Below are 17,307 nucleotides of genomic sequence, written 5' to 3'. Positions count from 1 at the left end.
TGGGGCTGCCAACAAATCCTCACATCATGTGTTTGTCTGAATGTGCACCCTTTCTCAAATGAATTAATTTCTTAATAACCCTTTAAGTCCCTTTTTTGAAAAATTCAGAGGAGCCGTTTAACACTTTTGAGAAGACAGGGACAATTCACTCCAGCCTCAACCTGCTTGAGTCTGCAAGTACAACACATTTTGAAGACACTTTGGAGGATGCAGTAAAAACTGTAATTTTTAAGGTAATGCGCAACATGGATTTAGAGTATAAACATGTCACAAAACACTATAGGCTGTAAAACATCCCAAAGGCTCCATAAATCCCCCAAAATGTCTAAAAATCCAGAGACTTTATCTGAACAGCTTTATTTACATATATGCTCTCCACCAACACCACTATGAGACATTCGTTAACACTTGCAAAATTGAAAGTGTCATATTTTTTTGTTATAATTCTGATTGGCAGATGCTTTGCGAAGAGCTAATTAAAACTGTACAGGGAGTTCAGCTGCAAATAATTAATTGCATTATTAGTGTAATGTCAGATCATCTATTTAATAATTCTTACTGTAGAACAAATTAATTCAGAGTCTCAAAAAGCAGCAGACAGCATTTTCACAACCTCATAATCAACTTCCACTGCAGCACTTTCTTATGATCTCTTCGTCCATTTTTACGTCTTTGTCTTTCCCTCCTTCAATCACACACGCACACACACACACACACACACACACACACACACACACACACACACACACACACACACACACACACATGTAACACAGATATTTTTGTTCTGCTCTGGTATTTCCTCTCTATTGCACACTGATTTAGAAGAAAAAAAAGCCACAAGCTTTGATGTGAGGCATGTTAATGACTAACTTTGACAAACCGTGTTAGCTCAATTAATTTCACAGTGTCTCTGCCAGCGACAGGTGTAAATGAAACCTGACACATCAAATCATTATCAACAAATCCAGGAGGTGAATGCACAGAGACACGAGCCTGCCCTGACACACAGACACATACACAGTCAGCTGAAGTGTTAAAATGAATTTACAGTATTTGGATTGTTTTTTTACAGTTAAGTAACAGGTATGTGCTATGCAGATGGTGGGAGGATAATGGGCAGAATTCATAAGACTCATTATTATTCAGGGTAGCATCATGTAATGTAATGTATTTATTTGATGATATAGTTGCAATGGTTTAAATGATACTTTTAAAATGTGACTATAGCCTCTGTAAGTGAGCAATACTTAATGCTGAAAATGCCCATTTGAGATCTTCAACCCAACCATTTATTTGATGTGTGCTTCAATAAGTCATCCTGGAAATATACAAGAAATACATGGCCAACGACTAGTCTGTTCTCTATAAGCACAAGAGCTTCTTCTGCACAAATCAGAATGAATGATTCCTGTCCTCGCTCCAGATGACAGGAAAGACTCATTCAGTGTAGTTAAAAATGTACAAAGATTTAGATTCTAAATGAAGTACAGCATAATAATATAAATGAATCATGATCATTAATGATTAACATAAAGATTTTTCTTAACAAGGAGGGACTGTATGTCTTTGAATCAGATGCCAACTACAGCTAAATCTTTTGCTTTTGTTTACACACAAGGCGTACAGCCGAGGTCATGTGGATGTTGGAGTTAAAGCAACCTGTCAATCTTTGTTGAAAATCAGGGGTGGAAATGTTATGATTGGCCCTATTATGCTATCCAATGTAATATATTGGTTTAAAAAATAATTGTCATGTATTTGATAAGTCAAGTTAACCTATATCAAAACAATGTCACAACAAGGGACACAATTTTAAGGATTTCTCATTCATGTCTGATTAAGTTGACATTGAAAGCCAACATCTCAGAAATATTAAATAATTTATAATAATAATAATTTATGCTGTGACATCTGCTGAGGAGGATGCTGGGATATGATTCAAAGTTACAGCTACTGAGTGTACATCAACTGCTTTACCCAAGGTCAACAAATAACTTTCAATCGCAAAATCATTTGTAACATCATAAATGTCAACAAATATACGTCTGCTTTCCTCACATCTATGCTTTAAAAAAAAACTTTTGCATGGAAAATACTACGATCACTTTTTAGAATGTGTCTCGAAATGATCAAATAATATAACCAGAGGGTTTTGGTTATTTTTCTAAACAAACTAGACAAATAACCTCGACTGATATTGAATTTTTCAGGCTGATATCAATATCCTAAAGGTTAAAAACATTTTTTACATGAATACATAACAATAAAATTATATATTTTTGACAAGAAAATCATTTGATAAAACTTGTGAAACGGGAAAAATAATGTATCTTTGTCGTGTTTGCTGATATAACTGCACTAAGCTAATACAGTCCGGCCAATTTATTTGTTTAGCTCTAATTAAAACCAAGATTCAAGCCCTAAATAAAGGCATTAGTCCTTAATGAAATTTCAGAAATATACTCAAAGATATGGAGAAAATAAAGATTTTCACCTTCAGTAGCTATGCTGACAAATTAGATCAAATGAGCTGAAGTGTAGAGAGGTTATAGTAAGAGCGGCCTCTTAGGTTCCAGTAGGTATGTGATCCTCTGAACTAAAGTCTTCATGAGAATCTGCCTTAAGGTCTCATTTGGGGTTTGAATACTCCAGGTGCACACTGAACATAGGAGTTCATCCCATTACAAAGCAGAGTGTATGTCTGCTGTGAGCCTGTGGTGCATGACAGTGCTGCTTATTGCGCTCTGTTTTGTTACATTCACTTGTCTTCAAAGAGCAGAGATTTGTGCCCAGTGGGGAGATGAGAGAGAGGAGAGCTCGGCCATGCCAAAAAAGACAAAGACCAGTCTGGAATCTCTTGTGGCAGTGAGGGAAAAATGCCAGAGGACAAAAAATAAATAAACAACCTTCTCTCTGTTGGACATAAATGGTTTGGGATAAGCCTCAAAGTCCTGCACGGAAAACACAATATTAAAAAAAGTCCCAAATAAATCAATAGACAGACACCGAAACATATGACAGTGCTGCTTGATTTTGTATTCCCAAGGACTTCTCTCGTCAGTACAGAGGAAAAGAATCCCCATACTGTTTTTTTTTTTTGCTTTACCCAAATGTTAAGCTTATTTCAAAAGGCTCCATATTAAACATCCCGCTAATCTTGGCACATTCTACATAAAACTCCACAGAGCACAAATCCAATTATTGCAAAATCTGAGGAGAGGAAGACATAGAAAGAGGGGTTGCCGTCAAATATTCAGGTCGAAAATGGCACCGTTAAAAAGACGATGCGTGAGGAGATGTGTTTGCCTGTCAGTTCTCATTGAGGAGTGTAAATAGCTGTGTAGCTAATCAAAAGTGCTGCATTTGTGAGTGAGACAAAGAGACAAAAAAAAGACTCGTTAGTGAGGTTGTTTGGTTTGTGCGTCCTTGTCCAAGTATGAGCAGTCTGAGAAATAAATGCATCATAGCAAATAGTCTTAATTAAAGTTTAGACGCAAACCTTTGGCTCTGTTTGTGTTCCTTAATTTATAATATCTGAATGTGTTAAGTAAAAAAAATCAACAGCTGTAGCTTTGAAAGAGATATTTGTGGGCTGAGTTTTGTTGTTTCTTCCAAACCTGTAAACCATATGGTGGCAAGGGAGGTGCAGTAGCAGTTTTTAAACTGTTGTGTCCCTTAAAGGAATACTGGACTAATCCACTCAGACACGGTGGCCGAAAATATCTCACTGACTCCATTTCATTTTGAAACCACTGCAGATTAAGTATGAAGTAGAACAATGTGCGTCCATATGGTTTATAAATGTGCCCTGCTTTCCAGAAATCCATATGGTTGTTTTGTATATGTGTATATGCAGTTTATCATAGGATCACTGAGGAGATTGGTAACTGGATATGTGTGTGTGTGTGTGTGTGTGTGTGTGTGTGTGTGTGTGTGTGTGTGTGTGTGTGTAAGAAAACACAGATTTTTTTTTTTACCTGCTATGCACAATGATTTAAATCAAATTTTCTCACATGCACAAAATGTCACAAAAGCCATTGAAATATCTGGTTCAGTCCTGCGCTTTTTTCCAACCACATAACATTGCAAAGTTTCAGATGCTTCATCCTAAAGATTTGGAAAAAGTCATCCATGCGTTTATTACGGGACGCCTTGTTCACCCACCTTCTCAGTAAATCCTCTCTAGCTGCTGCAGAACATTGCTCCAGTTTTGGCTTCTCTCCATTGGCTCCCTATCAGTTTTAGGAATGATTTTATAATTTCACTATTAGCAAACTCTTAGCATAACATGGTCAAGCAGCTCTATACTTAAAGGAGTTGTTGTGCTCTTCTGTCGAGACTGAAAACTACAGGAGATTGTGATTTTGCCTGTTGTTGCTCCTCGGCTCTGGAACAACCTTTCACAAAAAGGTTGTAAAACTGATTGTTTTTATTTGGCTTTCTCTTTATTTTATACCTTTCATTTTGTGGGTAGTACACTGTGTTCATATATTGTCTTCCCTGTCTCCTTTTCTTCCTTCTGTGAATCACTTCGGAATTTCTGCCTTGCAAAGTGCAATATAAATTAAATTTGCTTGCTTTATACGTTTTGTCTTTGAAAATAGCTTCCACTAATGAGGATCTGAATCTCTAATAATCTGAGTAACAATGTTACACCATGACTTTCTGCAGAGCCCAGGCATCAGATGTTTTACACTATGCCAAACTAGATGAGTCAAGTGCTTCTCAACACCCATCGTAGCATACGGCACAAGAACATTCACACCTCCTATGCATGCGTTTGCACTCACACTCCCTCATTTGCATACATACATGCATACACACATTTGCTATATAGAATGAGTGAGAGCCAGGTGGCTGAAGTGACACTTTTCTCTTGTTTGTGTGTATGTATATAAGGGTTAGTGACAGAAGAGTGACATTAGTGAGCTCTTGTTGCTTTTGCCTGAGCACACAACCACACTGACCACAGTGTATTTAAATACCCTGCAGGGCCAAAAGCATACAGGCTGTTATATATGTAATTCAGTCTGAAGGCAAACAGACAGGGAGGGAGGATGCAGTGGAAACAAAACAAGAGATGAGAGAAGAAGAAGCGTGATGGAGGCAAAGAGGGAGGAGAATCTGGAGATAAAAGGTAGGGAAAGAGCAAAAACAAAAAGAAACAGAGACAGAGGGACATGAAGAGGTACGAGAGTCAGACAAAATAACCAGGAGGCAAAGAAAATAGGTCTGGGTTTCAACATCTGAAGCACACTTGGTGTGGATCCATGGCCTGTCAGGCCTGAAGAGGTGGTGATATGTGACAACTGATCATTGTTGGACTCCTGAGCTGATGACCTCTCTACTGTGATGCTCTAAGGTCTCTTTCAAAAACCCAATTTAGCTCTGAACCTGCACCTGATGAAAGAAGAAAGCCACTTAGCCACAATCATTAGGAAGACAGGAAGGACACAGGAAGGACAGTGATGTACTGCTGAGCAGAAGGCCTGACTATGGGCTGTCCTAAATATTATGAGGCCCCTAACATTATGTAAGCCAGATCAGATTTCTCTTACAGGAAATTAAACATGGGTAGACCAACTTGAATTTAAAGCACTAGGATGCAAGCTGATATAGAAAATTGTATCTTTTTTAACGAATAGTTACATTTGCTAAATAAGCTTATATTAAACCATTCCTTTAGAAAATTACTTTCTGCATTTAAAATACATTTCTAAAACATGATGGAAAATCCATCTTTCTGCTCCTAATATGACTCCTACCTCTCCAATCTAACTAATACTAATAACAAATACTCTCACTAATATGTGTTTTAGCTGATAATCTGTTGACACTGTTCTGGTGCTCTTTTAATTTACTGTGTTTATGTTTGAAATTTATAAAATGTCTGAATAAAAGCCCCAGCAGTGTATATGACTCAGTTCTCTCACTGTCACAGTGTTTTGCATGGTTTTGCCATAATTTCTTCTCATTCTCATAATAGCACGGTGACACGCTGCTTGGTGAGCTGAGACAGCATGCACACTCTGCACAACAGCACTGATTTAGTCAAAGGAGTGTGCTCTTTTTCGACTTTGCATGCAGCATATCTTCATATTGCTCATTTCTCAGCGAGTGTAACAGCTCACTAAGCAGGGTATCACCATGCAAATACGAGACTGGGAAAGACACAACTGTGAAACCCTGCAAGTGTGACACTGTGAGAGCGAGAGAACTAACGGGTCTGTTCAATTATTTATAAGCAGAGATTGTCTGTTTATCAAACTGACGCCTGGAGCGTCGACCATGATTAGACTCAAACAATGGTGGTCTTCTCTGAGCACTGCTGATGCAGCTTCTAAGACACAACCCAGATATGAATAAAACACTGACAACATCAAAAAAGGGCTGGGAAGTGTCTCTTTGTGTGTAGATGCTCATCAGATCTGGATTTTGAGAAAAGTGTATAAATGTTGGATATCTGCGGGTAAAATAAAATAGTATATATATATAGATACAACTTTTTTGATGTTTTAAAGGCTGTCGGACTGAATGAGACAATACTTCTGCAACACTCTAACTGGACCCTGCTCAGCTCAAATTGACATACTGTATTACAGTGAGAACTTCTACTGTATACTGTATAAGTTGTATATTGTTCTGATTGTTCACATATTGCTAAAACACGATTGATCTTACAAGTACTGGTCCCACATACTAACAAATTCCAAAATATTCCTCTGCTGCTAAATATACATCATTAGATAAAATGGTTGAAACAATTATCAGGACATCTATGTGTATTTTTCTGCATTTTTTCTCTTTTTCTCCAAATTCGACCTGGCCAATAACCTTGACACTGTGGTCACAGTCATGTGACTCCTCTATTACACATGGGGTGGCCATCCACTTCTTTTCACCTGACATTAAGGAGCAAAGTTAATGCAGAAGCTCACACATCCTCCCAAGACCCAACACCCCTCTGCCCTGATAAAACAACAAGACACAACACTGCCAAGACAAGTGTGCAATCGCTCACCGGCTTCCCACCCACAAACCTCAGACACCATTTGATGGATTGCATTCAAATTTGTGTTATTGCACACAAATGCCTTTACCTCATGCACCACTCCTTTTTTTCTTGTTGGTCCACACTGTAATTTACTAGTTTCCTTAAAGCAGTATTGAAGTAACTTTTCTCCACAAGGGTAAGACAAAGTCACAGCAAAGAGCCATACTATATCAGGTCATGTTCTTACTGCTACCCGGTGGGCAAACTCCAGCAGTAACAGAGCATCAAGGGCATCCCACTGGAGTCCTTTTTCTGACTACTCTTTGCGTGTTTGATAATCTCATTGTATGTTTAAGTGCATCTTAAATTGCATTTACATTTGCCTTTTATTTTATTGTTTCTTTGTTTTATTTTCCTTGTATAGCATGTTATAACTTCCCAAAGAAAATGTTTAATAGTGTTATTCCTTAACATGAGTCCAGCATTTTTGTATCTTTGGTTTGAGCTCCAACTCCTGAGGAAATACATCAGGGTCTTTTTCACTTTCTAAATGTCTGACTTTCTCCACCTGCCACATGTTTTCTTCCACTTCATGCTGGTGCAGGTTATGTACAACCAGCTTTTGGGATCTGCTGAACTGAGTGCAGCTTCCCACAGTTTCATGTGAACCAACCTTGTTTTGACTTGAGCTGAAAAGTGGCTGACAGCTGCACGGCACCGGCTGATTCTCAGTGGGTTCTGCAGCACTAGCAACCCTTTCATAATAAAGGAGTAATTCGATTCTGTGGTCATATCAAAAGAAATCTTATTTAATGTACCTTTAAAGACCCTTCAAATGTTGAATATAAGCTCTCCCTTTTTGCAGCATTTTTGTATTGATTTGTTCTATTGTGTGCAACGCTGAGAAAAGCTGCAAATCCAAATGAAGTGTAAGAGGTAAGAGCTATGAAACCACAGGTTGACTCATGAACTGAGGTGTAACAGTTTCCTGCAGAAATTAGACATTTTGTCAGAAAGGGGGAGCCGAAGAGAGGAGCTAAAAAAAGGACGATGGAATGTGGCTGATCTGAAAATAGGGAGTAAAATAGATGATGGGTGGTATGATAGAAAAAGGAAGGGAAGGAGGTGTTGAGTTGCAATGGGGCAGGAGCCAGATGCTCCAGTTTCCTTGACAGAAATGGAGGTCAAGTGCAGCTTTATGTGAAGGCAACACAGGGAGAGAGGCAAAGACATAAAGAGAAAGATGGAGGGGAGGGAGGCATGATGACTTAAACTAGTGGTGAGGGAGCTCACGGTGCAGAAAGCCCCATCCCTCTAACTACAGCAAATAAGGAGAGGAAAAGACAGCACAGAGGAACACACAGTGTGGTGTCTTCTCCAGGATGGATGGAGGAGGATAAAAGGCTTCATGAGGAGCCTAAGAACATGCATTAATAGGTGTAAGTGATAGGGAGTTATAAAAATAAAAACACATGTTAACTTCGCAGGGAGGACAGATGGTAATGTGGTGGTTCAAGCTTACGAAGAGCACTAATGGATAAAGAGAGTGTGCAGGGAGAACACATGATGATCTCAAATAGTACATCAGGGAGTGTAGGCCTCACCTGTATTTCAGGAGAAAGGGAAAGATAAATATATATTAGGAACACAGCTATTAGGCTGGGGTTTCCAGTTGAAAAATAACCTTTGTGTGCGAGCATTTAAACTCACACTGGATATCCTCTAAAGCCCAGGTAAAGATTTTCTCTGAGCAGAATATGGAGTAGAGGAATGTAAAAAAAACATATATCACACAACATGTGCAATGTGTTTGCTGTGAGTGTTTCTGTGCAAGCTCAAAGGAAAAGTTGCAACAGGGCAGATTTTGATTTGTGTTTAGAGGAGAATGGAAATAATAGACAGCTGTAGGGAGGATTGAGAATTTAACCGATGCAGCCAACATAATTGCCAAACAGAACCAGGCACAGTGAACAAACAACAGACTTCAAAGTCAATAAATCCTACATCACTGTGAGCCAAGATCCATAAGCATGCAAGCTACATGAAGAGTGTAAAAATGTTAACATACACAGAAGCAAATTGAAAAAAATACTCTGAATCTGGAAAGTATGAGTCAGATGTAAAGGATTTGAATGAAAAGACCAAAACCAACCAATTTATAATCTGTCTGTCAATACTTTCTGACTTCCCTACAATGTGAACTCCGCCCCAACCTTGTTGGTTCCTACTGTAGACAGAAAAACAAAACAGCTGGGCACTGAAGTTTTAAGCAAGCATTACTCAAACAGGAGTAAATAGTGTGATTTTTGAGAACAACTTTCAGCTGTGGATTAATACACAATCTCTGGCATCAAGATGGTGTTTTGTGTCAAAATAAACGTCAGTGCACATGTTTATCATAATGAGCAAACATGTCACTGGTGAGGCTCACTGATGAGTTTTTAATAGTTTTAATGTGTGTGCTCTGAGGGAAAGTGTGCAGGGATGATTTTTCATCAAAGGAGGGAGCCAGGGCCGGATGGGAGGAGTTCATTCATCCACAGGCTGCACCACCTCTCTCTGATCTGAGTGCCTAAAGAAACAGGACAATGGAAATTTCTTATTCTGCCAAGGTGCGTGTGTTTGTGTTTGTCCGTGAGCAATAGAGAGGTCGCGATGTTGGACTGCATATAAGGAGGTATATAAAAAAAGAGCTACTCTCAACTCCCCTGAGGTGTCGTTTGTGTATGTGCGCGTACACATATCTTTGTGACCTGCATACAAATCTCTGTCTGGTAACCCATCTGCCTGTGTGCTTAATATGCCTTCATGAGTGCCAACCTGTCTCTGTTTGTTGACTAGTGTTCAGAGGCGGCAAGGATGTAACATCGAGGCCTTTAGGCTTCTACTACAAAATGTTTTGCACAGGAGGCAGGCCTGAGGCGGTTGAATCAAGCATCATCATATAGGCTCTTTATCCCCATTCATTCTCCCTGCACTGGACTTAAGAGCACTCTGCAGCAACAGCCGGCATCATTGCTTGTGGAAATGGGATTTGCAATCAGCTAACATGTTACACTCATATATTTAGGGTTTCACCAATACGTAAGGTCACCAACAACATACAGTTATGATGTTCTGTCTGTTTATTGAGAGGGTGAAAATTTGTATTCAAACAAATACGGCATGCTGAATCAAACATTTTCCAGCAATACTCTCTAATTCAATAACTCAGCTTGAACTCAAATCCTGATGACTGAACCAAAACAGCAATTGAGTCCCTTTTTCAGATCCCTGTCTCTTTCCCCTGCTATTTGAAAAACGGAAGCACATATTTCTGTCATTTATGGCTTTCTGTCTCTTTACCCCCAGCTGTGAAACGTTCCCAAGAAAGCCGGCTTCTCCTGCATTTTGATAGGCTCCTCCGTGACTTAATTGGGGGTTTTCTTGGAGCGCTGGCTTTAAAGGTTTGTCCCCTGTTATCAGTGCTAATGAGAAAATGAGTAGCATTACACTGATATGTTCCAGAGCTGCAATGGAAGTTGAATGTGCTGTCTGTAAATAACACACAAAAGAGTCAGACATGCAGCTTAATAAATAAAGTGTTTTCTGTCTCTGCCTGTGACCTCTTGTTATCTTTTTCTTCTCTGAAGAATAAAATGCATTCGAAGGACTGGTATTCCAAGTATAAATATATAAAAAAAGAAAGTGTGAAAACATCAAGCCACTCACATTTCCTCATATGCCTTTATAACAATGAGAAACAATTGGATTTTTTAAAGGAGATTCACAGACTTATTTACTCTGCCAGCAAACTGAATAAGCAGCCCAGTAAGACCCCGTCTATCAGTTATTTCATTCTCTCCAAAAATACTCCAATGTTTTGAATGTAGAGGTAACTGGATGTTCTCAGCTTTTGACATTTTAAGCCCGCAAGACGTAATTGTATGGATCGTCACAAATGTATCCAAGCCTTTATCTTTTCCATCTTTTACCCTGTCAGCAGTTTTTTTCCTTGACAGGGCAGCTGGTTGCATTGTATCATCTCAATGTCTTGCCTCACCGCATGTACAAACCTTTTTGGCAACTACAAGCAGCCCAGCCAGCCAAGAGAGGCTTTTGTCTACTCCTTCCCAGTCTGTATTAATATTTACCAGGCTAGGAAACAGAGGCAGATGTCAACCATGAGGCAATTTCTTCGTGTCGCTTGGTGGTGAGCCCACTCTTGTTCTGGATAAAAGCGTAATCCAAGCATCATATTTGTGGTGTTAAAACAAACTGTACAATTGCACAGTGGTGTTGTGTGTGTGTGTGTGTGTGTGTGTGTGTGTGTGTGTGTGTGTGTGTGTGTGGGGGGGGGGGGGGTCCTACTTAGTTGGCTGCTTCCGAACTGGGGATTTCCTACACGTATGGAAGAATATCAATTGTATAGTCTAAAGTGCATTGCATTTTTAAAGTTATTATGTATTTATACACTTTCAAACAAGCAATAACACAACCCACATTCTCTATGGACACAATGTAACTTCATGAAAAACAACAGGAATTAACATCTATAATAACCCGACTACCTACGCTATTCATTTAATGGACATTGTTATTCAAATGATACAAATTCAAACTAACAATGGCAACACTTCAGCGCTATTTTTTATCAGCTGACCGAGTACACTGTCAATAATTAAGTCTAGGTTTAATGTAAGTCTAAAGTCTGTTTCAAGCTTCACTTTACACAGCGAGAGTCAAAATGTGCACTGAATACGATATCAGGCTCAATATCTAATTTCTGAATATCAAAACATGACCCATATCTTCTAGATATATCTTTCTTGTTGTTAGGATGCTGTGCAACACAGTGCTGTATTTTACTGGGGAACTGTATGAAACCCAATGAGACAATATAAATCAATAGACACTCTCATGTATCACTCAGCGTCTTCATTTTGGTACAAAACAGCGTAAAATTAAAGATGCATTAAAACCTATCCCTGTGATTGAGTCTGAATATCAGCACTGGACAGCTCCCAATTCTTGCTCAGTGCATTGTATCTGTTGAGTGTCTAAACCTACTAGAACTAGGTAAATCAAGGTGACCACCTCACCCAGATCCCTGCAAAAGTGGTTGATAATCCTTTCATCATGAGATGCTTACTGACGCTCCAAGTTAAACTGCTAGCTAACTGAAAGATATCTAAATAGTTCTAGATGTTGAGGCTGAAATGAGGCGACAGGGTTTCAAATTTAAATAGACAAGGATGTCTTATACAATTTATATGTTGTTAAAATGATTTTCTATGGTGACTATTTTGAGAATGTACAGGTGTGACAATAGTACTCAAGTAATTTAAAGTTGGGAGACTTCCATAAAGTTGGGAGGCTCACAAAAGGCAACTTTTCAAAAGCATGTTCAAAATCAAATCAGCAGAGGCTGAGATTTCCTGACCTTTAGTTTCTAGTATTGGTCAAGATCCAAAACTGCTGGATCCAGCATTTCCCGTGATGCATTCCCATAGTACATTGCCATTAGTCTTCATTAGACCTCCCTGCCCCCAAAATGTCCACTTCATCCACACCTAGTTTGAAATGCTCACTTTCTTTTCAAAATGTTCTCAAGCTCAAGATGATCAGGGTTATCTGTAACCATGTTGAAAAATGTTTTTACTGATTTATTGAGAGGCTGGTACATAGCCCTTTTCAATTCTGAGAAATATAATATAGTATAATAAGAAGCTACTGAAAATTCCCTATTATATAATATAGTCACCCCCAACTGCAACAAATTAAAAGGGAAGACAACTACCCGCAAAAGTCTGCTGGGATTTCCCAACAACAAAGAGCTTTCAAAACTTTCCGTATGGATTTCCTTCGGGGGGCAAAGATGGATGCAGTTCTTTTTCAGTCCGATGCTAATTTGGGTTTACACTGATTAAGCTGTCCATCGTACCACCAAGAGACCTCTGTGTATGTGTGATCCGCTGTGTGCCTGAGCACATGTGAGCGGAATCTCTAAAGCTTCAAGAGACACCGTAAGCAGCGCCGCTGATTCACAGGGGGGACGACATGACAGAGCTGTGGAGAGCCTGTGACAGAGTGGGATTACAGATGGGAGAGGGATCCTCCTCATTCTGTCAGCAATTAACAAGGAGATAACTGCAAAACAAGCACCGTGATTCTGTCATCGGCTCGGTCCTCAGATGCACGGAGGGAAGGCAGCAAATTGAATGCAGAAATGAAAACAAGATTGAGTAATGAGACATGATGAGGAAGTGTTTCTGACTCCTGTCAGCAGTTGTGTTCTTATATTAATGAATTCAAAACATTTCACAAACTGATACTGTAGCATCCTGTTAAGAATGCTGAAGAATGGCAGTTGCTTTGAAATCCTGATACTTTATTGCCCACATGATGACAACATACTCAATATGGCAAATTCAAGACAATGAATTGCACCATACGATGGCACTAAAACCTCAAATAAGCAAAGTACAGTGCTGTTTAATATATATATATATATATTCACTCCCCATAATACAATGTAGCATGATAACATTATGCTACCTATCGGCAGTTTGGCCTCTCACAGTAGCTAATAATCTCCATATCAAGTGTTAGCCCTGCGGGTCTTAGGTTGTGAACTCTCAGTAAGCTGACAAGAGCAGCTTTTGACCCTCAACCCCGAACCAGCAACCAGGCGGATCAAGTCCGAAGGGAGACAGTGGCCTGACAATGATCCTTCGCCCCAGGCTTTGCGCTGTCACAACATACACACCAACACATTATGTTTACTTGAGTTCCTTATAAGCAAGTTTCAATGCACTAGTTTATTTTCTTTTTTTAAACAAAGGGGGAAAACGGTTTCCTAGGTCTGTTCCAATGTAGCAATCCACCTGCCAGCAACTCCAAAGCTCATTATTTAAGGTTTCAATGTTCATTTATTGTCATTTTGATGCTCGGAAGATGGTACCAATGATGTTTTGGACAGTTTTAATAACCCACAGCAGAGCCTTTTTGTAATGTTTCCAGTCAGGATACTTTCTATTGCTCCTCTATAAAAGTTGACAAGAACCTGGCAGGGGAATTTTGTCTTATTTTAGCTTCATATTTATCGTACAGACATGAGAGTGGCGTCAGAATTTTCCAAAATGTCATGTACTCTCATGTCATGTACACAAGTAGACAGAGTGTAGACATCAATCGTCAGGTAATATTTTTATAGCCTACAATTTCAACTGCAAAATGGTGGACATAAAGTGCATTATCATGTGAGACATGACCAAAAATCTAATGTTTTAGTTAGATTATGTGACTGAAATGTAATCTTGTTTTCCCCCTGGACGTTGCAACATCCTGTCCAGTGACACCACAGAAAGATGTCTATTTGTGAAACAGAGGTTAGACATCTTGAGATGCTCTCAATTTACATTCATATCAACCACTAGAACCACGAACACAACTAATGACTACATGCAACAGTTCCCAGCACTCTCCATATCTACTTCCCACTACAGATATGAGCAAAAATAATCAATTGCACCACAGTAGAGTAAATAAACTTGAGCCAATACAACTGCAGCTAATCAATATAATAGCCTTCAGGTGCAGCTCAAAATGAGTCTGATGAGGAATGCAGAGTGTCATTCTGGGAAAACCCATCTTAACAGGGGATGCACAGGCATGCACTAAATTTAACTTGAACATAAGAGTGAAGTCAGATGCTCTTTCCAGCCACATGGAAAGGAAGTCAGTCTTATAATTAGACTAAATCATGAAGGGGGATATGGTAAGACTGGATGAAAATTTTTTCCAATAAGGAAATGGCATTTTTTGCTAAAAAAAAAAGGTCAGTGAGTTTCAGTTCAGATTTTACTCTTAGTCTACGCATGTGAGTAATTTAGCCTGTGGCACTTAATGTTCTAATGCGTTAGACTAAATCTGCAATCGTGGCATAGAACATCTATTCGATCAGCTGTCAGACACAAACAACAGAATCAGTGGTCAGTCTCAGTGTGTGATGCAAAAAATAAACACAGCGACTGAAAATGATGTGACCCTTTCCTCTGAGTCGTACAGTGTGCTGTTTTACATTTTTTTCAGCCGCTGGCAGTCCTCTCACAGCAGCCGTCATGCGTTACTTTTTTTCCCCCCATTAAATGCCAGCCACTGCGTCTGTCTGCACCAAAACAACTCGCTGCTCAGAAGCTCCGGCAGAACAGCCCGAATGGTGTAAATAAACTGGGCGCACCAGTGTCACATTTTACTACGCCTGTAGCTGCTACATGTCACAGATTACGCGCAGACACGTACACCTCGAGTATCCCCGCGGTCCCCCGACGCATCAATTTGTATGGCCAAAAAGCGGATTTGGGGACCAACGATGCCGAGCGTCGCAGAGGAATCGATGACATCATGTCTGTGGGGGGAAGATGTAGTTTTGTGAGCCGTGAAAACAGATGTTCGTCTGGCCTCTATGCAGAGTTTGAGTATTTTATGCGGGGAGGGAGAGCGGGTGAATTGAGGCGACCGTGCCTGACACACTCAGACGCGCGCGCACCCACACACACACACACACACACACACACACACACACACACACACACGCGCGCGCGCACACGTGCACACGTACATATATACGCTTTTGGCTACTACCTGTCCGTCTTTGAACAAATAGCCCTCTTCCCTCCCCACACAAGCGCAATGGCGCACTGTGATGAAATAATTACATTTTTCCGCAATTTCTGGGCAGCTGTAGCAGTTCGGTGTGGACACATTTGGCTGAGGGCATGGAAATTGTTGCAAAACATGCTTTAAATGTATTGAATGTATTGAAAATGCAGACCCAGGCATGTGTGACACCACATAGCGGAGACTGTGAGGTGAGCGTAATGGCATCACCACGGTGCTGATTTTCACCCCAGTCATGTCCACAACAACGGGTTATACCAGGTGACAGTCAAGAGGAGGTTAGACGACTGAGTGACTGGAGAAAGTGAGAGGAGCTGGAAACACCGTGCTTTTGAGCTTTCAACTGATTCTTTTAAAGGCAGAACTTGAAGTTTGTCTTACCTCCACACTTGTCCCAACTGAAAGATGTGTATGACGGTCTGCCAGACCCAGACAGAGAGGCGGCAGCACCTGTCTCTTTGCAGACTGGCTGTTCTACGACTACTCAGCCCCTCCACCGAGCCCAGTCCGCCCCCAGTGTAATCCTGCACAAACCACCTGAAGCTCAGGATCTGGACCAGAACCGAGGGCACCAGCACGAAGAACAGGGTCAGGCCTGACCACAGGAAGTCCTGCTTGTGATAATAGTCGACGGCCAGCCACAAGTCGGTCCCCACGTCCCAGAAAAAGACAAGCAGTGCCAGGATGATCCACAGGCAGTCCAGCCAGAGGCGCTCCTCCTGCGGTGGCCGCGCCGCATCTCTCCCCTTCCCCTTCCCCCGGAGGTAATGCAGGCAGGCACTCCGGCAGCCCCAGTAGCACGACGAGGTGTTGCAGCAGTGGCAGATGTGGAATGAGCTGCTGTTCCGAGTGTCGTCCTCCCCCGTCCCCACCACCTCGTCCAGGTTGTGCAGCTGGGCGAAACCGGTGACGACCCCGCGACCATCGGATTTCGCTGCCATCTTTCCCTCTGATGTTCCCACCTCCTCCGGCTTCCGGGGTTCGTGACGACACTTCCCTGACACCTGTTTTGCACCCCAAATGTTGGAGCCATCTAAAAGCGGGGTGTCAGTGCGTCGCCGTCGCTCACTATGTCCTCGGATAGCGCACCAGTGGCGCCACGGACGCAGCGCATCTTGCCTTGCTTTGCCTCTACTGCCGATCTATGCCCTCGTGGTAGCAGTAATCTAATCTACAAGTTCAAACTATTTAATTTGGGACTCATGCATCCAACTGTGGTCGACCAATTTGTACCTGCGTATCAATCTCTTTCCCTGCTGCGCAGTTGTTTCCCCTCTCATGCAGCTCTCCTCCAGCTGCAAGCTGAGTGCCATGAGCAGACCGTCCCTCCACTGTCCCACCCCGACGTTATTCATCCCCCCACCTCTCCCCTCCTCCCTTTTCTTTCTTTCTCTCTCTCTCTCTCTCTCTCTCTCTCTCTCTCTCTCTCTCTCTCTCTCTCGCTCTCTCTCTCTCTCTCTCTCTCTCTCTCTCTCTCTCACACACACACACACACAGAGACACACACACACACCGTCTCTCCCTCTCAGCGTGGTTGCCATCTAGTGTCTCGTTTGAAGCCCCCAAATATGCAGGAGAGGACTGCATGGTGTAATGCAACATGCCTCATCACCACCATAGGAAGTCTTTAATGTCTTTGAACATTTGAA

At 41.0% G+C, this 17,307-nt stretch overlaps 1 protein-coding gene across 1 annotated transcript in view; it reads right to left on the bottom strand.

Annotated features, from left to right (window-relative positions):
- Positions 1-16,966, bottom strand: part of xkr6b (XK, Kell blood group complex subunit-related family, member 6b) — a 48,585-nt gene extending 31,619 nt beyond the window's left edge. Inside the window, exon 1 of the mRNA XM_068724532.1 lies at positions 16,040-16,966. Within this exon, the coding sequence (XP_068580633.1) occupies positions 16,040-16,599 (560 nt within the window). The 5' untranslated portion in view covers positions 16,600-16,966. The remainder of the gene's footprint in view (positions 1-16,039) is intronic.
- Positions 16,967-17,307: the final 341 nt, after the last annotated feature.

This window comes from Cebidichthys violaceus, unplaced genomic scaffold (assembly GCF_023349555.1).
Source record: "Cebidichthys violaceus isolate CVI_PGR_0920_01 unplaced genomic scaffold, fCebVio1.0.p SCAF_31, whole genome shotgun sequence".
NCBI classification, from domain to species: Eukaryota; Metazoa; Chordata; class Actinopteri; order Perciformes; family Stichaeidae; genus Cebidichthys; species Cebidichthys violaceus.
The sequence above is the reverse complement of the archived record's forward strand: the minus strand, read 5'-3'. Positions and strand labels throughout refer to the sequence as shown.